A 24,935-nucleotide genomic window follows, 5' to 3' on the forward strand; every position below is an offset into this window, starting at 1 on the left:
GAGAGCAGAGAAAACCCCCCCCCCCCGAAACCAAAACACAGTTTCAGCATGTCATCAAGACCGAAAAACACAACACCTTCAGCAAGCCTGCAGAGTCAGGATATTTCATACATGGCAGTAGATGTACACGTGTGGAGTCAAGTCTTACTGTCACTGATGTGACGGGCGATCCACGCTGAGTCGACTGAAGTGATCGCTGACTCACAATAGAGCGATAATGCACAGATGCATGCAGATGTTGCAGTCAACGTCAGCCGTCACTGACTCCAGTTGAAGTGGATGTTTTATAACTGGCACTAGGGTTTATAAGCTGCAACTGATAGCTCAGTTGTAAGCAATAATACATTTTTTTGGCTGGCGTCTCTGCAGCTGCAGAGCCATTCATTACAATTTAAAAACCCTTGATAAAGTAAAGGGAGAAAGTATTAGAGAGAAGCACACCGCTGTCAAAAATGATCCCAATCAGAGCCTTTAAGGCCTTTTAGTCATGACCCAATTTTTACATTTCATTTTGGAAAGAAATGTTTTGGTCCTCTGTAATTCTAATCAGAATAAGGCAAATTGAAAACCTTAAAAAAACGAAAAATGTAATTACAATGGCAGCCATAAACTTAAAAATTCCAGATGTTATATTAAAATGTTCAAGTTATCACTCAGATTTACTGAGATACGGCAGAATTAATAATTGGAATAGGAGAGAAAGTTTTAATTTAGTTGTAATAAACTGAAACGACATGAAGTTTTGATTGTTTTCATAGGTGGAAAACATCCAAATGGTATAAAAAGCAGATTACCCAAATTATCATAACCCACCGAAACTATTTGTACCTGCTCAGTTACATGAACAGTAGCTGAGCTGGGTGCAAACCCACCCAGTCTGGCACCGCTGCCCTTCAGGGTTGAGTTGCAGTGATGTGACGACGCGTCTCAGAACAAAAAAGCGATTTCATCTTAATATTCAGAGACAGAAACCACAAATGTCTGTTCGTATGGCTTTATTCATCAGTTAATTCTTCAGCCCAGTGGAAACCACCGTCATGAGCAGTTCAAATTATATTGCTTTTAGGGAAGATCGCAGACTTACAGAAAAGGCAGTGAACTCGACATCATGGCTAATAATAAAACACTGATATAACTTTTTTTTTTATTATTTCATTCGAGTGACAGAATTTTGAATGTGACATTTATATAGCATAGTACCCTCAAAAATTCCCACAATGCAATGAAAAAAGCAGTCCTCATGGGATATTCAATACAAAAACATATATCACATGTTAAAGTTGTGAAGACGCCTGCTGTCGTGCGACTCTACACCTGTCAGTGATGACGTAAAGTGATGATGAGTGAATTTACTCTTCACTGCTGCGTACACCACTGAGTGTCTGTCACACAGGGAGCAGTGGGCGAGTGGAAGAGGGAGTGATTTCAGACACAGTGTGTGTGTGTGTGTGTGTGTGTGTACTGCGTATGTTAATATTGCACAAGTCAAGCACACACTGTGATTTGGTTGTACAGAAACTAGAAAACCTTTATTTGAACTGACAATAGGGAACAATGAAACATCCCAGGATGTGTCTTAGTTTCTTTATGCAATATACATAAAACTCAAAGTATTTTTAGATTTGCTTTCTGTGCATCCCGACATGCTCGTGTGGGAGTATCATCAGAGCACAAGAAGGAGCAGAAGTGCAACTCTGTCCATCATTCGACAGATATTTTGCAAGTTAAAGGTTTCCAAGTGTCTAAGTTTCAAAAAGATATTAAAGATATTGAATATTTCAGGATGAATTTGGGGGAAATTCGAGCTATGAAAAACAGCTGCTGAAGGGAACTGGTTGATGGATGAAGGGAAGAGCAGGCAGAAAATGCTTGGTTAAGTTTTACGATTTTCATTTTTCTCCAGTTGCTCGGTGCAATCTGCCTGACGTGGCGGCATCCAGGCTTCAGCTGTCAGACTCAGCATTGATATCTGCAGACAGGCTAGAGGGAAAAAGAAAAATCAGCTCTTGTCAAAAGCATAAAAACAAAAAGTATAGAGCTGTGGTGCACTGTGCTGTTACAGACACGGCCTTTAGTCATACTGTTGTGAAAATAAGTGAGTGCTTGTGATTTCCAGACTCCAGCAGTGTCTGAACTTTCACAATCTCCCCTCAAGGATGAGAGAGGAGAATATTGTGAAATATCTTTTTAAAGGCGCAGCAGCGTGCTGCACGACACGCTGGGAGGAAATGGAAGATGAGAGCACAGGAAGCACATGGAGACACCATCTGTTGTTGGACAACAATGCACAGGAAAGTGCCAAACTGGAGACGCACGCACGCACACACACATACACACACGCGCACACACACACGTACACACATATGACATAATGCAAATGGCAAACAGCACGAGCATATATTCAACTGAAGAGGAAATGCTGAAAAATAGGATTAGGATGTATGATTAGGATGATATGTAATGATAATAACTGTTTTATAAGATTGACCTTCCGCTTCACTATAATATATTAAATGTTAGGGCTGTCAGTTTTTCAAAGAAAATTTGAATTTACATAATTTGCTCTAATTCATTTGAACACAACCCACATTGTCTAATCCCTCCTCGATCGTACAGATGGTCACAGATCAAATATGTCTTTTTTTTTCCCTTCATATTTGAACAGAAGTTAGAATTTGGAGCAAAAAGGGAAATGTCTGACAGACGACTCAGACACACTCAGTGGTCTTTACTCAGGCAAAAAAACAGGTACTTGGAAATCAGTCCAACAGGGCAACAGTCGAAATGAGCAGGTTAAAGGTACGGTCAAGGCTGAAACTAGTGGTACACTGGTTCACTAATAAACTTACACACAGGAACAAAAAGGCTGGAACACCGTCGCAAGTGGAACAAGACGAACTGGCACAGAGGGAAGGAACACTCAGGTTGTGTCCGAAATCCCTCGCTCCCTCACTCCTCCCTCCTCACTATCCGGGAGGTCCGATGCCGAGGAGTGTACAGTGAGCTCACTGCTGAAATGAAAAGGCACTTTCAGACACTCGGGTCGTTTTCTCTGCACTGTTGCTTCTCTGCACAAGCACAATGCATGATGGTATATATTGCTTGCTTAGTGAGCATCGGTAGTACACTACTTTTCACAATGCATTGTGGGATAGTATGAGTCCACTATTTAGGGAGTTCACCATTTAATAGTGCTGTCTGAATGTATAGTATGAAATATTATACCCTATATACATATAGTGGACTATATAAGGAGTAGTTGGTGATTTTGAACACAGCATGAGACTAAATACTCGGGCGGGGGGGGCAAAGAGACACAGGTGCAACACATTAGGGCGGGGTCAGGTAATCACAGGGGGGCAGGAACTGTGACAAAACAAAAATTTATGATTCTGACAGGTTTTGTTCAGCAGGATAATCTTCACTAATGAACACCGCTCTACGATCTTTGAAGCCTGAACACAATCAGCAGAAAGTTCAATCAGCTATTAGACTTCAACATCACCACCACTAAACCTCTAACTAACCTCTTCTACAAAAGCCTCTTACAAAGTTCCAAATAGTTTGCACAAGCGTGAGTATATATCTTCTGCTCCTCACCTGTGGAACAAGCTTCCTGATTTCCTGAGATCTGCTGAAACTGTCGGCTCATTTAAATCAGAGCTTAAAACATTACTATTTGCTGCAGCTTACCTGTAAATTACATATGTAACATCTTTTTAATCTTGTGCCATGTTTGCATTTCCTTGTTTCTAATGTCTTTCTTTTTCTTTTTTTTTTTATCACTGCAGCACTTATTTTATGGTGTCCTAAGTTTCTGAATTGATTTTATGTAATCTTGACATTTAAATATTTAATTTATCCAAATTTGTTTTTATTGTTTTTAAATGCAATGTTCTACTTTTAATGTATTTCCATGCCTCTGTAAAGCACTTTGATTTTCCATGTTCCTGAATGGCCTAAATAAATAAACCTGCCTTGCCTACAAACACAGCGAGGCTGTAAAGGAGGACTGGTGAACAGATCAGGTTTTGTGTTCTGCGTGATGAAAGTAACATCACGCAGTAACAACCTCTGTAGTCTCATTTAGACACTTGTTAGGAGATATAAAAGCTTAAAAAATCATGACTGGGGTATTCACCGATGAATTTCATGTTGTAGAATAATATGTGAAAGTGTCTTGAGCTTGTGTGAACCACAGACCTTATGTCAGTCATCTAACCAACAACACATTCAAAAAGCCACAGACTTTAGCATGAGGGAACAGGACGCTCATTTCTAGGTTTCATGACTCTTCCTGCAGCACTCTATTTGTGGTTAAGACTGAAAGGTCTTGACAGCTATTGGTTGGATTGCCATTAAATTTGGTGCTGACACGTCCACCTCAGGATGAACTGTAGTAACTTGGGTCCATGTTGGGTTCATGCTTGGGTTCATCTATCATCTCTCATCATCTCTCATGTATGAACCAAACTCCACCATCCGCCCCCTATACTTTTATTTAGTGTCTGTGAGCAAATGTTAGCATGCTAACGTGCCAAACTAAAATGATAAACATGGTAAACATGATATCTGCTAAACATCTGCATATTAACATTGTTATTGTTGCTATGATTAACATGCTTCAGCTAGCATCTATAGCTCAAAGCGCTGCTAACATCATGACAGCCTCACAGTGCTGCTGTCGCACTGGCGACCTTGTTAGAGCCTAGAGTCCAAACGTCTACAGGCTGCAGTCTGACTCCTGGGAAGTTTAAAGATGTATGACACACACTGTGCTTTAAAGTCACACAGACACGCAGCGTTTTGCTGGTATATTTCTTGCATAATTTATGGTCTGGAACAGGATGTTAGGGAAGAACATAATGTGGGAAAGGAATGTTCAAATGCACTCTGCATAAACACGAGCTGTCATGTCTTTAAAATGGATACAGATTCCACCAGGACCCCGCCACGGAGTTTGTGGAAAAGGAATCTACGTATTTAACCACCGTCATATTTTACTACTTTGTCACTTTAAACTCAAAACACCTGCACAAATCAATATTTGTATCAACAGTGGATCAAACGGCCTTGTGTAATGTGAAAGGGAATTATCACCTGACTTTGCAGTTTCACTCAGCGTCTTTTACACACAAACATGCACATTTTCACACTATATAATGAGCAGAGAACTGGTGCCATTTTTTTCTGGATTAGGATGTAAACAAGCCAGAATACATCTACACCAATCATTAAATACACCTACACTTTTTCTGCCTGAACGCTCATTATGGAAGCCCTGCTCATTCTGCCGACATGAATTAGGAGAGTGCGCACGTAGGAGACAGTACATAAACAAACACACACTCACTACATAAACACTTCTGTGGAACGATGTGAGCCATCGTTGCTATTTTTAAGTGTTATTTAATCTTCCAACTTCTAAAACCCTCCTCCTTGATTACTCAGGTTGCTGTGTACAGACGGGACGGTTGTGTTGATTTGACTCACAGCAGTGACGCGTCTTAAATCCCTTCACTTACTGACAACAGCTCAGTCCTGAAGCGAGACCACGCCACGCCACAGTGACATGTCAGTGCAGTCTTAAAGCTGCAGCTGATCATGTTAAACATTTCTGAAGACTAAGACGGAGATCTACACGAACATTAGTGTCAAACTTTAAAAGTGAACTGGTGAAGAAACTAAGGATAAGGATAAGGATATTTTATGGCTTCATTAAATAGTGGACTGGAGCGGTAAACACAAAACAAGAGGAAAACCAGGATTACATCATTGTGGTTGTTTCCTCCGCCAACCAGCCAAGTTACAGTCTCTCCTTCCAGAGTTACAGTGTTGAATAATGACCAGAGGTGTTTTTACAGAACATTATGATGTCACAGCGAAGTTGACCTTTGACCATTTGGATACAAAACATCATCACTTCATCATTTCATCTTTATAGACATTTTGTGTGAAACCGTTTCATAATTAATGAATGAATTTGTGAGTTATGGCCAAAAAAGTGTTTTGTGAGGTCACAGGGACCTTCATCTTTGACCTTTGTCCACAAAAATTTAATGAGTTCATCCTTTAGTCCAAGTGAATGTTTGTGCCAAATTGAAAGAAGTTCCATCAAGGCGTTACTGAGATATCGTGTCCTTGAGAACGGACGTATGGACGGACAACATAAAAACAATATGCCTCCGGCGCGGAGGAATCATAAAACAAAGATTTCCATTTTCAATACGTGCATCATGCGTACAGCATAACTCTTATGGTAGAGACGTTCAGAACCACGTGAAGCCGCTCTCTTGACAGCTCGTCTCTCCTATCTGGTGTTTTCTCATCAACGTTCATCAGAGGCGTCAGAGACGAGAGGAGGGATGGACGCCGTTACTGACGGGAAAAGAAGAAGAAAAGGTTCAACAGGAGCGAGATGAGTCGCACTACAACCGAGCCGACGCTCTTTGAAGGCTCTGGCGTCACATCTTTCTGCTTAAGCCCTCTCCAGATGGCAGCGAGATTTCTAATCGTATCCCACTTATTATCTTTCAACTTCTCCATGGAGAAAACAATTGTCTCGGAGAGGTCTTCAGTCAGTTCGCTATTCACACAATGCGTGGCTCCTTGTGCCTCTCCAGCTCTCCTCACTAACAACTTAAATCCTATTATTCAGCTGGCAGATCTGCTGCAACAGATGTGGTCTTTGTGCTGGTGTATTTCTTTCTTGCCTTGGCTCTGGAAGGCACAGCTGTCACATGATTGACTGTAAGAAGCTTCAGGACGGGCCGTGTACATGATGAAGTATTAACAATACATTCAGGCTGCGTTATACACTGAAATAAAGGCTGTCAAGCTTTCTGACAAATGCTGCAGTGTGTCATTTTTGTGAGCGCTTTCCCAGGTAAAATATCTGCTGTCATGCTGTTATTAATCTGCCGGTTGTCTGTTTGTCACAGTCTAATTTAATCCTATATGAATGTGCATTGATGTTTTTCACGCCTTACCAACAGGATCATTTATCCAAATAACTGTGTAATTGTGTAATAAAAACAGATGATGATAGGATAAACTAACAATGAGTTATACAAATAACATTCATTAGCAATTAATGCAGGCTTCCAAGCAGAACTCACAACCGCTGTGATCACAAATGAGACATGAAATTATGCTCCGGTTATGAATCGTGATGTTGACACGTTTGATCCAAGAGTAACACAAGCTGATGGCTCACATGGCCCTTGTTGTTCTATGTTGTGTATATTACGATGTATTAATCACATATGCAATATGTACAAAAACGATGATAGAAATTAAATGAATAAAATTTAAAGGTCCAATCAGTAATGTTTTGCTGTGTTTGCTGTATTAATATTCAATAACTGCAACGATTTCAATTTTTCTAGACAGGCAAAACTAGCCAGGCTCCCCCAGACCCCCAGAAACAACCCGTCATTGTCATTTAAGAGGTTATCATATATACATTATAACTGATTATTGTTTTAAACCAATGTATTTTCATCTCAAGTTTAAAGTTCAGTAGCTTTCGCTCAGATTTTAAGTTAAGTTAGTTTCATTTGTGTTCTCTCTCTCTCTCTCTCTCTCTCTCTCTCTCTCATCGGTCGAGGCAGATGGCTCCGCCCACCCTGAGTCCGGTTCTGCTTGAGGTTTCTGCTTATTAAAAGGAAGTCTTTCCTTGCCACTGTCGCCTAGTGCTGCTCTTGGTGGGAATTGTTGGGTCTCTTAAAATATATATATTAAAATATTATAAAGAGAAGGTCTTGACCTGCCTTATTTGAAAAGAGCCACGAGATAACTTCTGTTCTGAATTGGCGCTATACAAATAAAAATTGAACTGACTTGACTAAATATAAACCAATATGCAATCCACCCAAAAACTACAACATGTTTGTTGATTGACTCTGTTTTTCAGGTTCAAGCTACTAATTTGTAAAACCACTTACTGTCAGAGAGGAAGTACCTCCACCCTTAAGGTGTACTTTCCAGAGGTATTGCTTATTCTAAATTTAGATAAGTTGCCCTTAAAAAAAACCCCAGCAACATATTTTTGTCAGGGGCAAATTGTCTTTCCACCCTCACCTGTGCCAGTGGTGTTTGCAGTGAAACTGACTGTGCTGAAGTGGAAGGAGGGTTGTGGGGTGTGTCAGAAGCAATGAGGCAGAAAAGTTTTTAATGTCAAAGAAGGTTCAGTGTACTTACATCTCCTTTCTACTCATAGCAGGTTTAGTTCCCACTGTAAACCCCTGGACATAGACACGTCCCACTGAAAACATGTTGCTGTTATTAAACTGATAAACTATCACAGTCAAGGAAAGCTGAGCAGACATGTTTCATTCCATCTCTGTTGTCAGACTGTCCCTGTGCATCACTAGCAACTTCAAGGTCAAAGGTCAATTATAAGTGTAAAATAAATGACACAACAGTGTCATTTAACCATCTTCACACACAGGACAAAACGGTATTCCATAGCTTTGTGTGTGTGTGCGTGTAAAGATTACACTCTGAACATTAACCTGAACAACAGACATTTATAATCTCTGAACGAGACTGAAGCGGTTTATACGTTAGCATTAAAAATAATAGTGAGAGGAAAACAGCGGTCACAATTATCTGTATTAACTGATCAGTGAAAGACAAATGATAATTATTCATGACTGACATTCTTTTATTTCTATTTCTATTTCCAACCCAATATTCAGTATTTAAACCTATATGTCACATACTGTACATGCTCATTCAGTTATATTCATATTTACTTTTCTGGTGGAAAAGCCTTACACCTTACACCCCCCCCCCCCCCCCCCAAAAGGGTTAAGATATGTAGTGACAGTCCAACATCAAGCTCAGATGGGAAGCTGCTTGTGACAGGGCTGGGATTTGAGGGTCAAGTAAATGCTCCTCTCTGACTGTCAAGAATGACCAACCTCTGTGTACACTGGAGGATGTCAGTTATTCTGTGTTTTTGTACGTTTCAGTAATCTTCGGCCCCGTTTCCAGCTCCAGTATCTCGACATACAGCGCTGGGATTTAAGAAAATTTCACTTTTTTTACTGAGCTTCTAACATAACGCCTTTCATAGGCGCCAAAACCGTGAGGGCTCCCAGGCCAGAGCATGCAGTCAGGGTCAGATCTATATTGATTTAATAACAAACTCCAGCTTGGTGCTAGGTTGGATCAGCTGTAGAGACTAAAGCTGCTGTGGTTGTTTCGCTGTCAGACCCCTGCTGCTAACTGTAACCACCAATCACAGAGCACCCCTTCGATTGATTCAATCTAGCATTTACCACAATCCACCTGATCTAGCACATGCTGAGTGTGCTCGACATAGCGTCATCCTTGTGTTTCATATTGTGTATCGTAAGTTCCTCTGTGCGTGAATGTGTTCATTTCCTATTGTGCAGAAATGTGTGCATTTGGCGACCTTTTCCAAATCCGTGTAGCAACAAGTCATGTAGGCTTTGGTTTCTGCAGGTTTATCTTGAGTGGGGGGGTGGGATATTCAACTGTTTAGACCAGGGGTGGGGCTGATTTTTTTTCTAATCTATTAAATGTCGGGCCAGAACATAATCAAAGGCTAATTTAAGAAACTGATTGATAAAAATGCAACAGGAATTTACTTTGTTACTGTTCACGTGGTGCTGTGGCCCACAGACACTGAACAGGTGTTATTTTTCATATCACATAGTATGTCCACTATTTCAGAGGGATGTCAAGCAACGGAACCTGAGGAACTTCCTGTCCGAACTTTTCAGATTAAAATCTGACAATCTCTTTAGTGCAAACAAAGGCCGTGTCTGTCATTCGCTCTCAACATGGATAGAAGTATAAGCATCTTCAGGTGGGGGTAGATTCTCTATTTGGACATTAAAAATGAATGTGGGACTGTCAGTTCAATATTATAAGATTAAAATAAAAATAATAATTAAATAATAATTATAATATAATAATAAATAATAAATAATTAAAATAATTAGTTTTGGCCCAAGGGCCGCAAGTTGCCAACCACTGGTTTAGAGCTTCCGCCTGTGACACCATTAACCTGCTGCATTTTTTTTTTTTTTTTTCCCATATTCTTATGTGGCTTCCATGTGCATATTAATACGACATTAGCTCCAGTCAGATTAGAGCTTCTGATGTCAGTCATGTTTTAGAAGTCAGGCAGATAATCTTAGTCATTTTAAGTATTAGAAAGTTTTTGCATGTTTAATCTTCTACCATGAGTTGATTTAACAGTGGTAGCTGTTCAGCAAACCAATCAGTGAGATTATCCCTGCCCCTAGAACCTGACTAACATGTGCTCATCAACTTAAATCTACACATAATGCACAACGCTCACTTTCTTTAAACTCTCTCTCAGTTGAAAAATTTCTTAATCCACATCCCCAGTTTTATTGAGTAAACTGTGGCAAATTTCACATTTTAGGGCAAACATCCAACCGTGGACCACCTCTGCTGAAAAACACTGACAAAACACAGGTGTGTTCAGCAAGCTTAGTGAATAGTCATCTATGGAACAATCACATTTTAATCAATAAGCAAGATACAAACAGTTTCAAGTATTATATATTATTAACCTCTCCTCTATACCAGTTCCTATGGGATTTATTCCTGCTGTAACTGTACATTAATGTTACTCATACTGTACTGTGTATGACTATAATGAAAACAATAATGTAAATATCAAAATGCTGTACAAAAAACAGGATGTACAGGAAATTAGCTGGGAAAGACACTCCTTAAAACATACAGATAAACATAAAAAATACAAAAGAGGCACTTAAGAATATCAGATACACACATACCCACACGCACTCACACACATATATGTACACGTACAATATACTAAAAATTGAGATACTTGAGCCCATGTGATCACATTATTCACCTGAAGTTATTTTTTACAATTATATCAGATACACTTGGCTGGGGAAGCGGTGTAGAGGCCTTGTCAGATAACGAAAAACAAGGCCGTATCCTACAGGAAGAACAGCTGAACCAGTCAGGAGGAAGCGTTGAAGTCCCGATCGTACGCACTGCCGCCGCATTACACCTCACATGGCTTTTAGTTTCACAGATATCTATCTATCTATTGCACGAGCACAAACACAAGCAAGGTGATGCTGCCAACATCTGATATGATATGATGACGGTGATGATATGATGGCTTTGGGAAGATGGCAATCTTAATTAAAAAAAAAAAAAAAAGTTTGGCTGTCAGTGAAAAGCTCAGTTAGAATAATGGTCTACATGCTATTGGATCCTGCACCCTCATTAGAGTACAGATCCAGCGAGAAATCATATTTTTGTGGGACATTTTTTGTTATGTAAATGTACAATTTTGAATAAATTGAATATCTAACAAAGATATCAGCAGTAGCACTTATACAAACTTAGCCCTACAAGCTTTTAATTGTTGTATTCAACAAAGTCAACAGCATCACCAATTATTATGTGTTGCCTGGTTGAAAACTACATACGTATAACATGGTTAAATTTTACATATCATTTAGCCAAATTATTGCAAGGTTAGATTATATAGTATATAACAATCAATAATGTTCATCACGCAGCAAGTTCCTGACCATTCATAAGATTATATATGTAGATCCATAATTTGGAGAAAGAAACCTACAGCGCTTTCGACTGGAAGACACAGATTGTCAAAAAAGTGCAACACATGACACACCATCTGTGATACATTAACTTCATTCACAGTCCACATCCAGTCACCATGTTCTGTTAAGTGCAGAAGGCTTTTAGGTGGCACAACACACCCTGTGGCAGCCATGTTGGAGGTTTTCTGGTACTGATGATGAAATCGTTTTGTCATGAATGTTAGCATGTTAGCCCTAAAACCATAGTAGTTTCTTTCTAGCTTTCTAATTTGAAAATTCAAATACCATTTTAATTTGAGATAAAAGTGTAATATTTGATCTTATTTAATATTCACAGTCTATAGAAGCACAACAGATCATGTAAAATAAAATGCACTTTGATCTATTGCTTGCCCTGTTAGCCTAAACTAGACCTATTTCCATTGTTAATACAAAATGGAGGATGTATCTCTCTGAAACGACCTCTACCAGCCAGTGTTATCATTTTTATTTTACTCTAAATTAGCTTGTTAACTACTTATCTATCTGAACGTTTAATGTGGTAATTTTTGCATATAAACTAGTGTTAAAAAAGACACAGTAATCTACATTTTCAAAAACAAATGACACTGCCCCCTTTCCCTGAAACAACATGGATACCAAACTCAACTGCCAGTTAATTAAGTCCACCTAGATAAAATGTCTAATACAACAGCCTAAAAATAAATCCTCCTTCATGAAGGTTATAATGTTCAGTTTTTGTTCAACTGTTGATCATTTGGGAGGCTGCAGTTTGAGGTGCTGTTGAAGTGTATTGAATTATACAAAGAGCGGTAAATCAGTTGTTTCGGCCAGCGGTTTTCACCCAGGGGCCTTAGGGTCCCCGGCAAGGAGGGGAATAATTAACTACTAGTTTAGCCTACCCTCATTGTTTTGAATGAGGGTAGGTACATAATGCAATGCAGTTCAACGGCATCATAGACTGGATTCAACACCTCTTTAGCACAGTTTTATCAATTACTGAATATTTTAACCTTCATGAAGGAGGATTTACTATAGGAGACTGTTATACTAGTTTTAGCTAGGTCTTGCTGAAAATATTAGGGTATATTTAGCTGTCAGTTGTACCTAGCCACTGTTCAAGCAGACCTCCATGGTGCCAGTCGTAGTTTACAGGAGAGTTTTGATGTCACTAAAAAGCCTCTATTCTTAACTGTTTCTTATAGATATAAAGTCACAAACAAGTCTCTTTTTTTGCTCTATAGTTCTGTACAATTTTCAGAGGGAGCTGCTACCTTCAACTTGAAGACAGTAAAATTGAAAAAAAAGCAGATAAATATTGAGTTGTGCCTATTATTATTATTATTATTATTATTGTCACGAGAATTTCAAGTCAAGCTCAAAAATATGGTTTCCATGTATTGCTATGACAAACCCACCCACCTCAGCCAGTTGGCCTCTTTTATGTACCCCTAATATCACTTCACAGAATTTGAAAAAAAAGAGGAAAAAACTCCCTGATCTCGCTCTTCACATTATAATTTTCACTTTACAGCGCCTGTACAAAGTGAGCTCAGTCCAGCTTGCTGCTCAGTGGAACTCCAGCTACAGTGTTTGATGAGTAGGCAGGACAGTTTCCCAAAACCATCATGTGACCAACATGCCAATCAGCAGGTAAGCTTTGGTCCTAACATGCTCTTGAATCAGAAACCATATTTCACACCTGCCACAGATCCAACATTAAATAAGGCAGTCTTCTGTCTTTCTTTCTTTCTTTCTTGGGTCTCTCCTGGTTCAGATGGTTTTGGGATTTGGTCCAAGGCAAGATTGTTTAGCTTGGCTCAGTATACGACCTCCCAGCCCCCCCAAACACCCCAGTCCCACATCATTATCCCTAATACAGTAAAACTGAATAATCTGCAATGAATACTATCATAGTTTATGTTAAGCCCTTAACCTGAATTGATTCTAATAACATGTTTATCAGATTCCAAGCTATAACTATTAATGAGTTTTACTGTCCTGACCCTGGGTTTCAGAGTCCTATGGGGTCTGCTAAGAGTAAAGTTCTTCTTCGTTTGTTACAATTGAATTGGTTTAATTTCAAAAAGTTTTTTTTTTGTTTTTTCTGCTGTAAAACCTGAACAATCCAACCTTATTCCTATTCCCTACAAAGGAACAACTTCTTTATACTCGCTCCTCCCTCCTCTAGTTCCCACCAACATCAACGCCCCCTCCAGTCCAGCCATATTAGACCCGAGTACTGTGCAGCCCTTCAGTCCTCCTCCAGCCAAATCCTGGCACATCATGGCATCATGGGAAGACACAATAATCGCATTTCTTGTAGAGGTGGTGCTGTCCTCCTCTCTCCTCTGTTGCTCTGGTGTTGGAGCAGGTGCTCTGATCCCACTGCTCCCAGCACCCACACTACCTCCGGTGCCGCCGCTTCCACCTCGCCTTTTAGGTGGTGGACCCCAGAGGAAGGCGTGGGCGGGCCTGTAGTGCTGGCGGGCGTAGCGAAGCAGGCGTCTGCGGGTGGCCGGGAGGCGGATGGTGTAGACGTAGTACTCCAGGACGCTGTGCTGCATGTTTGGAAGGGTGTTGTGGCACAGCGACTCCTCCAGGAAGAGGCGAACCAGTGGGGCCTTGAATGCCTCGTAACCCAGTTCACCCAGAGACTTCAGGATGCGAGTGATCCGCAGGTAGTTGTGCTGGGACCTTAAAAAAGAAGAACACAGGAGAAGTAGGTAAAGAGGTTTGTAAGAACTGGACGAGGGAGGAAACTCTGATAAAACAAAAACTATCTGTTGGCGACATTTATTTCACAATAATGAAACTAAGAACTATGACAAGCTTTATTAAAGGCCCATATTTTACATTTTTCCAGTGTTTCATTTGAAGTGTTGATCCATAAGAAGATATTTTTGTGGTTTTAAGAACCAAAAACCATCTCAGTGTAGTTTAACATCTCCTCTCTCAGGCTTTTCTCTGGAGCTCTAGTAACTACAGGTGAGCCAATCAGAAGAGAGGAGGCTCCGAGCCTCTCTTCTGAGGAGCTGACTGAATAAAAATATAGCAGATTTCAGGAAAACACTCAGTGTTCTGTTTTAGCTGCTTGTTTATTCCATTTGTTGTTTAACTGAGGAGCAGAGTCACCTGCCTGTTCTGTATGTGAATTATTACAGTCTGGTATGAACATGTAAATAGCACCTTTTCTTCTACTAGCCTCGCAATAGATGAGAACGGCTCTTGTAACCATGGTAACTGCTCACATCAAAGATGCGGCTCAGAATAAACTAATAAACTTTATCCATCAAAAGACTGCAGAACCTTAATTATTAAGAATGGTTTTATTTCTGATAGTAGTTTGACCTGAGAGAAAACCAGAGACCATGGTGAACCAGATGCAAAAGACTTTGTGAATATTTGATGGGATGTTAAAAGCAAGGAGAAGGAGTAAAACTGTATCGAGCAGCTGTTTTATGGTTGAGTATTTGTTGTTTTTCAGGTGGCTGGGATAATGGAAACCATTAGAATGAGGAGCTAAGGTTTAGAGGAGGCTTGTGACCTGAGGAGGTCTGCTAACAGCCAGAGACCTTGCTGGGTGCAAGGAGAAAAAACATATTTAACAAGTACAAACTCCAACAATTAACATTCAGGTGGTTCTTTGGCAACGCGATGACTTCTCTCAGGCCATGAAACCACCAAAATAGGATGTGAAAGAAAAAAATTACCCTTTAAATTACCACTTAACCATCTGTTTGTTGACTTAAAACATGCTGTTTCACATTTGGCTGCTGATACAGGAACAATTGAGTTGCATGGGATTCAGAATAATTGCTTTGCTAAAGGACAAATAAGCAGCGTTTGGCAAGTGAGCGATAAGTTGACACAAGGTTCTACACCCCTAAGCTGCTGAACAATGTGTGTGTGTGTGTGTGTGTGTGTGTGTGTATGCTGCTTACTCATTAAGGTGCTGGAAGCGCTCCTGCCAGTTAGAAGCACGAGCAACATTTCCGCTCTTATCCAGCAGTTTGATGCCGTAGAAGTCCAACATCAGGGAGTAGGCCGCCAGGAATCTCCTCTTAGCTTCACGAGTGCTTTGGAATTCCTGACAGGATTCAGTACAGATATATTTATTTCTATATGAACACAGTACATCAGTACATCAGAGACCAACGCTGTGTTCATATTGTCCACCTGTCCACTCACTCTTTCACCTACTATATAGTGTTTGCTACATAGAAAACTCACTGCAGGCAGCAGTTGCAGCAGTTGATATGTGTCTGATGCTACTTGGATGTTAAACTGCTACATAATTGTGCATCGGATATTTGTAATAATTCTCTGTCGCATAAACGAACGTCAGCGCATCTGCATCATACATGCTATCTTGCATGACATACAATTTTTTCACATCTTTTATGTGCCACGTATGTTTTAATTTGTGTCTACACACCGCCTTCGTGTGCATGACGCCTGCACGGCTTGCATGGGTATGTGTTTTCACACCAGCTGCTGCAGCTCTATCTCTCTCAATAGTTTGCAGGCGACTTAAATGTTGGATTTCTTTTCATCATAAATTCATTTCTGATTTATTTTTGACTGATAATGTCACTAAAATACCACTGTCTCCACGTGCAGCTGCTACAAGGGTTATATATATATTCATATTTTTTCATGTCTGTGTCATATTCAGATTCAACCGAGACATAGACAACTGTAGTGGAATGATGTCAATATGACACCAGCAGGCACGCGTCTCACGCTTCACGTCACGCAGGGAGTGTGTTGGCTCTAACTCAATAAGATGGGCGCCGAAATGAAAACCAAGATGTTCCACAGCCGCCGTGCACACGTAACGCAGCCGGTTGGTTTCCCAGCCTTATGCTCGCCAGGCACTCTCAACGGGTAGTAAAATCACATTAGCTAGCAGCTAATATCAGCGTCTAGCCTGTCAGCGAGATGACTTCTTCTTCTGCAGCACTTTCACAATATAGTAGATTAAATTCACAGTTGAAAATAAGACCGGCGCTACAACATGGCTGATTCACTGTAGAGTAAGAGAGTGGATGTTCTGAACAGAGCCCAACACACACAGGTACGTCTCCGTCTTTGTGGTTGGCACGCATCATGGGTGATCAGATCAGATGGAGCATAATGATATAAAGTCTGTTTCACTCAAACCACATCTAAATTTGCTCAAAGACAAATTTGCACTCAATAACATTGAAGTGTCAAGAGCCAAAACTTCCCCAACTACCCCCCCACTGTCTTCCTGTGAAGATGGTGGTTTCGTCCCTTTTAGTAACTGCTCACACATGGAAAAACTATTCTTATTTTTTTTGGTTGAATGGAAGCTAAGCACTGACTCAGTGAGGAAGTGTAAAAAAAAGCTCACACATTCACACTGTATATCGCGTCTATATGTAAGTTTACTTGTGTGTGTCTTACTTTGATCTCATCCTGAGTCAGTTCATGTGCGTAGAAGTTGAGCCCTTGTTCTCTTAATGGGAACAGCCTGCAACACAAAAAAAGGAATAAAAAATACATGATAAATAATCAATAATTAACAATAAATAATCATATGAGAGCAGTTTTGTTGATTAAATAATGTAGATTATTAGTTAAGTTGCTAATGCTGTTCACCACAAAGTAAAGTAAAGAAGGTTAGTCGCACTTTTGCTCCCTCAGACATCTCCACAGGTGTATGAGCTAAAATAACCATTCACTGAACTCCTCCAACAACGATTCATCAATCATAGCTTTGCTCTCATAACTATGTGGATCTCTCTACATGCTGAAGCTGTGTATAGTAAGAAAGATACGTTCAGTAAGATACTCTGTATATGAGGAGTTTGACAGGCTTTTTTTTTAGTCTTCCCAAAACCAACAATACAAGAGCATACGTGTAATAAATGGATTAAACAGCTCTCATATAAGCTGCAGAATGTTAGCACGTCCAGCTAACCATCTTACTACATACAGTGTAGCACATCAGGAGCACAGCGAAAGAGAATATCATTACCTAACTACATTAGTTTGTAGGTTTGCAGGTTACATGATAAAAAAAAAAAGCCTCATCCATGATTAGCACAGTTCAGTATTTTTCCAGTGTGTGGGGGCTGGTTCTGGAAGCTATCAAAGCTCAGAGTAACGTTGGCATCTCTGTCCTGCAAACCCACCTGCCGTTACCTACACAGAGATTATTACCTTCACACATCACCAAGCCTTTTCTCCTCTAGTGTTAAAGGTGAAACACAGTTTGAAAATAGGAATGTGTGTAAGCTAAGCAGACAAACAGGATCACGCTAGAATAAAATTACATTTCACCTCATCATACTGATAATACCACGACCAGCTAGCTGTACGCGGCAGTGAACGAACAACTCTGTTTCTTTATTTCTACGTCTTCTACTGGCCTCATCAGATGGTGTGTTAGCACGTGCTGGCATATATAGCACATACTGTATCTAACACGGTTCCCATTTCAAAACCAGTCGGCTTGAACCCTTAAAAAAATCAACTATCACTGAAGCTAATGTTACCTTAATTAGCCAGCTAGCTACAGCCGACAAAAGCCGCCAGTCAAAGTCACATCTATTTCTAAAACATCCCATACTTTACATGCAGGAAGAGCAGCTGATGAAATCCTCACTTTATTTCTGTTGACTTTTGCTTGACAACTAGACAGAAAATAGCAGCTCTGACATGTCAGTTACCATGGCTTCTAACACCCAATAAATAATCCGGTCAACTACCAGGAGTTGATGCAATCACGTGACAGGTGTATGACATCGAAACAGACACAGCAGTTGAAATGTCTCACCACTGAATGTAGGTGTGATTGTGCTCCAGTTTGTCGTAGTCGCCTCGCCACTTAGACAGAATCTCCTCTATATAGATACCTGAGAAAAGACGGGGCTGATTAGCTGTCATGCAGGTTTTATTGTGTGTGTGTGTGTGTGTGTGAGAGAGAGAGAGAGAGAAAAAAAGAGAGAGAAAGAGCATGTTAAAACATTGGATAAGTTCACTAATTTGCTGGTCCTTCCCAGTCAAACATGACCTTTAGCCAAACAAGACTAAACCCAAAGCCAACAGCTCTTCTCTCCACAGTGGCAGGGGGTCTGCATACATAAAGGGTGTGTGTGTGTGCGTGCGTGCGTGCGTGCGTGCGTGCGTGCGTGCGTGCGTGCGTGCGTGCGTGTGTGTGTGTGCATGAGCTCACCATCAGGTACTAGAGGGATCTTGTTCAGATAGAAGCGTAGGTTACGGTACTCGTTGGGTTGCCGCGGCCTTTTGTAGTTCTGCATAAAAGATCAAACAGATCACACAGGGTGTCAACACTGTGTGTGTGTGTGTGAGTGTGTGTGTGTCAGAAAGCAACTGTGCATTGAGGTGGTTCTACATTTTTGGATATCAATGGCACCACAATGACAAAATCTTGTGTGTATGTGTGTGTGTGTGTGTGTGTACCGGGTAGCTGTGACGGTATTTGTAGAGGTCCCTTGCAGCATAGAAACTCCTCTTCATCTTTGGAACAGACTCTGGGGAGTCAGTCAGCTGAGAAAAGGCGCAAGAAAGAAAGAAATTTAAAAAAACATTAAAAAATGAAGAAAAAAGGAACAAAAGAAGAGAGTCAAAAAATAACCAAAAAAACAAAACAGCTTGTGTTTGAACCGATGCAGCGTAGCGCTCATCTGCCATTCAGCTGAATTAAAAGCACAGACTTTGCTTTTGAGGTCGACGACTGTCATCATCCATTTCTTTCTAGCAAAGGAGGACAATTCACATCAGCGCTGCCGTGCAATCATGACAAAAGGACGCTAGAAACTAGGATTGATTCTCTAATAAAATCTGGGTCATGCTAACTTCCACTGATCAGAAGGGCTGGCTAATCCTGTTATATCTAACTAGATTAATCCATACTATACTGAATTATGCCAAACCGGGTTTCATGTTTTAATCACGCACTACTAAAAGCTATATTCTGTATGAAGCTTTTTTGTGTCTGTTTGTGGCTTTCGTGATTTTGACCTGATCCTGAAATTACGTTACAATGTGCAAACTGCATCTTAAATGTCCTCTTCACAGAAATGTGATGTGTGGTTGCAATCGTGGCAAAACAATAGTCTGATTTAACCAATTTGAAATCTAATAAAGAGTCATCCTGAGTCTCTGTTATGATTTTATGACTGATTTTATGATTTCTATTTAAATAAAACTGACTTGACTTCATCCACTGAATCACAGGTCTTCAGATACTCCTGTTACAACCTGCTGGTTTTAATATTTTGACACAGTGTGATGTAGTCGAACATCAACTATTCTGATAATTCAGGCCACTGTGATCATAATCATTATTTTAATATTTTATTGCCTGCATACACCAGCAGGCAGATATTATAACTTCATTTTGAAAAGCAATATTGAGACTAACCAACTACCTTTAGTGATTAACTGATAAAATGAAGCGTATACAGCAGTATGGAGTCTATAATGCTATGTTTGCAGGTATATTTTCACAGTACCGTGTAACAGGTTTTTAATCCTTTTAAAATGATGTGTAATACATTAAGCAGAAGTGTATGTAAATTCATCTCAATTTTAAAAACTGTTTTACAGTCAGCTGTCTTTTTTAGTGAACATTAGTAAAAGTGCTAGATGACTATTTCAGTGAAGTGCTACCTGGTTGATTAAACGCCACAATGAGAAGTGTAGCATGAAAGTTGACATCGTGTTCATATCGCTGGCTTTAACCAACGATACATAAAACTGATGTATTTCTGAATGAAGTTTGGCGGAGGCTGAACGCTCTCCCCATGAAGACAGCAGCGTGTATCGGGTCTACTCGGTTGCCCTTTCTGTGTCCTGGCCTTGTCAATATTATGCGCTGCCGGTGGCACATGTTACCGCACCGTGCCCCCCCCCCCCCCCCCCCCCCCATCCCCTATGTCAACACATGCATCTATCATAACTCCGACTCTACCTGCGGGGACGAGTCTCCAGGGTCTCCGGCGGCCCGGTCGCTCTCCGCCGCGCTGACGGAGTCGGAGATGCCGCTGTCATCTTCAGCCGCCGGCTCGTCGCTCTCCGAGTCCGATCCCCACGTCGAGTCGCATTCCTCAACGGTACTCGGCTCCTTGAAACGCCAGCTGCCCAACAGATTTCCCATTTAAAAAACATGCAAAACCCGCTCTTCTTTATTATCCTCTTCTTCACACAGAATATTACATAATTTAGCTCACAACCTCGTTATTCAGTTCGCAGAGCGCTGGGCTCACACTGCCCTCAGAGCGGAGCTTTTAAATGGCAGGAAAGGGGAATTTCCAGATCAGCAGCGATGATGCTTGTTTCTGTATGAGGGGGGATTAGTGCCACTGAGAAGCAGGTGGACGAATTAAAGCTACAAATCTTTATTTTGAATGGAGTAAGTATTAACTGTCTTGATAGTTTTTAAAAAAATAAATCAAATGAATTAATTGGCAGACTGTATATATCACCAGCAAGTTAATTAAAGAAAAACATTTGCAGTTTATTGCTGTCATTGATTTGAGTAATTGTTAGAATTGGACAGTTTGCTGCATCACTAAATGTGTACTTATTCTAGTAAATCCATTTAAAATAGCTGAAGTTCAACATAATTTTCCCATTCAGTTACTTGTGTTAAATAAAGCTGCACTGCTATATTTCTCAGCTTGTTTAAGTCATATAGTATGACATATCACTGTATACTAAACTTAATGTTAACATGGCCCTGATGCAACCCAATCCTCAGGGTGTTGTCTGTTTTGTGTTGTTTTTGCTATTGACTGTTTTAATTACATTATCTATGTAAAAGTCCAACTACGGACCCTGTTTTGAGACTATGCTGAATTGCATTGTCCCTATCAAGTAAATAAATGAACTAAAAAATTAAATTCCACATAGATTTGTTTTTCTGTAACATTATTTTTTTTACCAGACATTTTTTGGCAACTATAAATGTTTTACACAGTAGGCAAAAACATATGTATGTAGATAGACAGGTTGTGCTCAGAGTGCCTTAAATGCATTTTATGACAATGTTGAAAAACAGCACATGCAACCCAATTAATTTACAACACCACATCACGTCTAAACCAACCCATAATCTTATTTTTTGTGTTTCTTTTTTTTTCCAAAATTTTATTTGTATAGTGTATGTTGTGTGTTGCTGTCTGTTTTTCTAAAGATGATACAGTGTGAAACCAGTATTTTAGCCTGGTCCAGTCATGTTGCTAACGGATCCCTTCCACCTACTGTTGTGTGGCATTAATCACCCCTCATACAAGATCCCGGTAACAGCAGCATCAGGACCAGAGCTACGTCACGTGACACAGGGACAGGAGTAGGTTACGGTACCACCACACACACACACACACACACACACACACACACACACACACACACGCACGCACTCATGTCACTTCATGAACAAAGGGAAACCGTGAGGGTAGTTTATGTATTTCCTGTTTATAAACAGAAGATATGTGCCAATAGTTTCCAGTTGATAGAAATACAAAATGTCACTATATCTCGGTTTCAATCCTCATATCATTTAAATATAAATGAATGTAACAATTTAATAATAAATTTGCCATGTGAACTCTGACCCACATATGTCTTCAATCAAATAGTTGTTGTAAAGAACTGGGGGATTTCCCACTATGGTTGTTTGTTGGGTTTCAGAGGAGCACCTGTTATTTTTCCTCATGACACAGTCGCTACAAAAACTGCTGAGTTACTTCTTTTATTATCTTGTCAGGAAATATCCTGCAAATGTGCAGTTAGCCTACCTGTTTTTGTTATGTCAAATTGGGACTTTCCATAAATACGATGCAGACAGTTTGGAAATAAAGCGGTCACTTCTTCTTCTTCTTATTGACTCTCAATTCATAGTTTTGCTCAGTCTGCCTCAACTCCAGGTTTCATGACATCTTTCATGACATCTTTTTAGGTATGGTAGGATGATACTGACCGTTTATTACTAGTGTTCTGTGGTCCAATCACTGATATGGTTGATGTGAAGACGTGAATAAGAAGTTTTCATTCAAATACTGTAGTTATGCAGAAACAGTCTCTCATTAAATTACATTATATTAGTCAAAGGGAAGCTACTGGGCTAACTTCAGGCAAACTCACATGGAGCCAAGGATATAGTTAAAATGCCTTCATTGTGTCAGGGCATAGCAGAGTAGAATATTTAACCAAAAGAAAAAGGACGTGGTTGGAAAGAGAAATCCTTTGCATTATATTAGTATTTGCCAGTAGTGGAAAGTTACTATGTAAACCCAAGTACAGTTACCCAACTAGCCTACTAAAGTGTACAATTTTGAGGTACTTGTACGGAGTATTTGCATAGTATTGTGTTTTATTCTACTATATACACTCTTTATTTCAGAGGTAAATATTGTACTTTTTACTCCTATACATTTATTTGAAAGCTATAACTATTACTTTTCAGGTTCAGATTTTACATGTGAAAACACATGATAAAGCATTAATGATAATATTAGAAACTAGTGAGTCACAACATTTTTGGTTTTTGACCTCTTTAAAAAACTGTCTGGTTGAGGCTCCTTGTTTCAGATACTTTTCTAATGTAGATGAAAATGTGCAAGTGACTGATGGATGTATCTGCTTATTTTTTTTATTGCTTTATTGTTGTAGCTGTGATTTTATACGGCAGACGACAAAATTCCCACTGGAATAATAGTCTAATTAAATACTGTAGACTATTGTATATATTCTATTCTATTACATATTATATACTGTTCCTGTGATAATGTATAACCGGTACTTTTAACTAAGTACTTCTTCCACCACTGGTGTTTTCGCATTGACCTTAGTGTCATCATTGTTTTTAGTTATGTTTATAATGTGCGTTCTTCAAAAGACAACCTTAGTGGAATATCAGTAGACGTTACAAATAACTTCACAGCAAATAATATTCGCATCAACCTTGAAAAGTTGCCATGAATCCACCCTTATAGGCAGTTTCTGTTTTGGTAAAGCCTGCAGGTCGGCCACTCTTACACCGTGAGGCGGAGGGGGAAGCGACAGCTCTTGCCAGCGTGAGTGACACCTGTGACATTGATGTGACTCCGACCATAAGGTGCATCCAGCCCTGCAGCTGCGGTGAAACAAGTTTAAAAGTGAGTTACAGAGGTCAGGGAGAAGTCCTTTTTTCTCCTCGGATGGAAAAAACTTCAAGCGGAAATCGAGTGAAATTGTGGAATGAGGTGATGGAGAGTCGATATCACAGTATCATCAGCACAGACGCCGCCGTGTCAGCAAGAACGGCAACCGAAGTGATGGTGCTTGTGGTATTTTCAGTGACCCATTGTAACACTGTAATTTCATATTAATATTTAAGCGTGTAATCCTTGTTTACAGGAAGTGACCAAAGCTGCTGCCACATTTTATTTGAGTTTCATGTTTCTATGAAAGTGAGAGTAAATACGGAGTTGAGCAGCTACTTTGGATGCCGTGCATGTTGAACTTCCCAACCACCCAATGACAACAACATATCTCTATAACCTTAGATCAGTTACTGTTACTGGTGGAAACCCCACAATCTAATCTAATCATCACAATCAAATGACCTACAGTATATGACAAAGAGATTCAGAGAAATCTTTCTGATCGTTACCAGTAAACAACAGCAAATAGCAGTTAGAAACAATCACACCTCTGTTAGTAGATTTAAAGATAAACTTTTTCTAGTCAAAGGATTGAGGAACAACCTGTGAATGATCCGTAACGAGCCATATACCACAACAGGAAACAACTGGGGTGACTTCACTGCTGCATTTACTTTTGTTTACATACTGTTATTTACCTTATACCTCACAGTATATACTTTTATTGCTTCTATATTGTGTCAGTCACAAAGGAGTTCTCTGCCAGTTAGTGTTTTATTTCATTCAGTCCAACCTGCTTCCTCTAATGTGTCATGGCTGCACCATACCAGAACCTGTATAGTGGGAAGTAATGACCCTCTTGCTGTATAGCGACAGTAAACACTTACACTGCTACAAATTGTAAAAACCCAGTATTAATGTAGTAAGGCTGCAAGTAATGATTATTGTTATTACCCAGTGAATAATCTTTATTATTTTCCCAATCAGTTAATGAATTTCTCGGGGAAAATAGTGAAAAATCCAAATTTTCTAACACTTACATTACAGTTTCCTAACGACAAACAATACATTTACAGTCTCCTCGTTCTGTCCCAGCAACAGTTAAAACCGAATACACTTAGTTCACTATCATATGACCTAAACGAGAGCATCAAACCCTAACAGCTGCTGTGTG

The 24,935-nt window shown here is 39.9% G+C and overlaps 1 protein-coding gene across 1 annotated transcript; it reads right to left on the reverse strand.

Annotated features, from left to right (window-relative positions):
• Positions 1–10,510: 10,510 nt before the first annotated feature.
• ogfrl1 (opioid growth factor receptor-like 1) lies at positions 10,511–20,882 on the reverse strand. Its single transcript, XM_023425698.2, has 7 exons — positions 20,587–20,882; positions 19,074–19,160; positions 18,826–18,904; positions 18,427–18,505; positions 17,052–17,118; positions 15,563–15,708; positions 10,511–14,315 (listed from the first exon to the last, which is right to left on the reverse strand). The coding sequence occupies exons 1-7, from the start codon at positions 20,770–20,772 to the stop codon at positions 13,766–13,768; spliced, it is 1,194 nt and encodes a 397-aa protein (XP_023281466.1). The 5' UTR covers positions 20,773–20,882; the 3' UTR covers positions 10,511–13,765.
• Between the last annotated feature and the right edge of the window lie 4,053 nt (positions 20,883–24,935).

Source organism: Seriola lalandi, unplaced genomic scaffold, assembly GCF_002814215.2.
Source record: "Seriola lalandi dorsalis isolate HSWRI2012SDOR001 ecotype SW California unplaced genomic scaffold, Sedor1 jcf7180002054795, whole genome shotgun sequence".
NCBI classification, from domain to species: Eukaryota; Metazoa; Chordata; class Actinopteri; order Carangiformes; family Carangidae; genus Seriola; species Seriola lalandi.

Bases quoted from the DNA above. Each gene is read 5' to 3' on its own strand.
- ogfrl1 (XM_023425698.2), bottom strand. From the start codon at position 20,772: ATGGGAAATCTGTTGGGCAGCTGGCGTTTCAAGGAGCCGAGTACCGTT. The intron at 17,119-18,426 runs GTGAGACATTTC...TTTGTGTTGCAG, and splicing joins AATCACACCTACATTCAGTG to GCTGTTCCCATTAAGAGAAC. The intron at 14,316-15,562 runs GTAAGCAGCATA...TTCTTTTTTAAG, and splicing joins CGCTTCCAGCACCTTAATGA to GTCCCAGCACAACTACCTGC.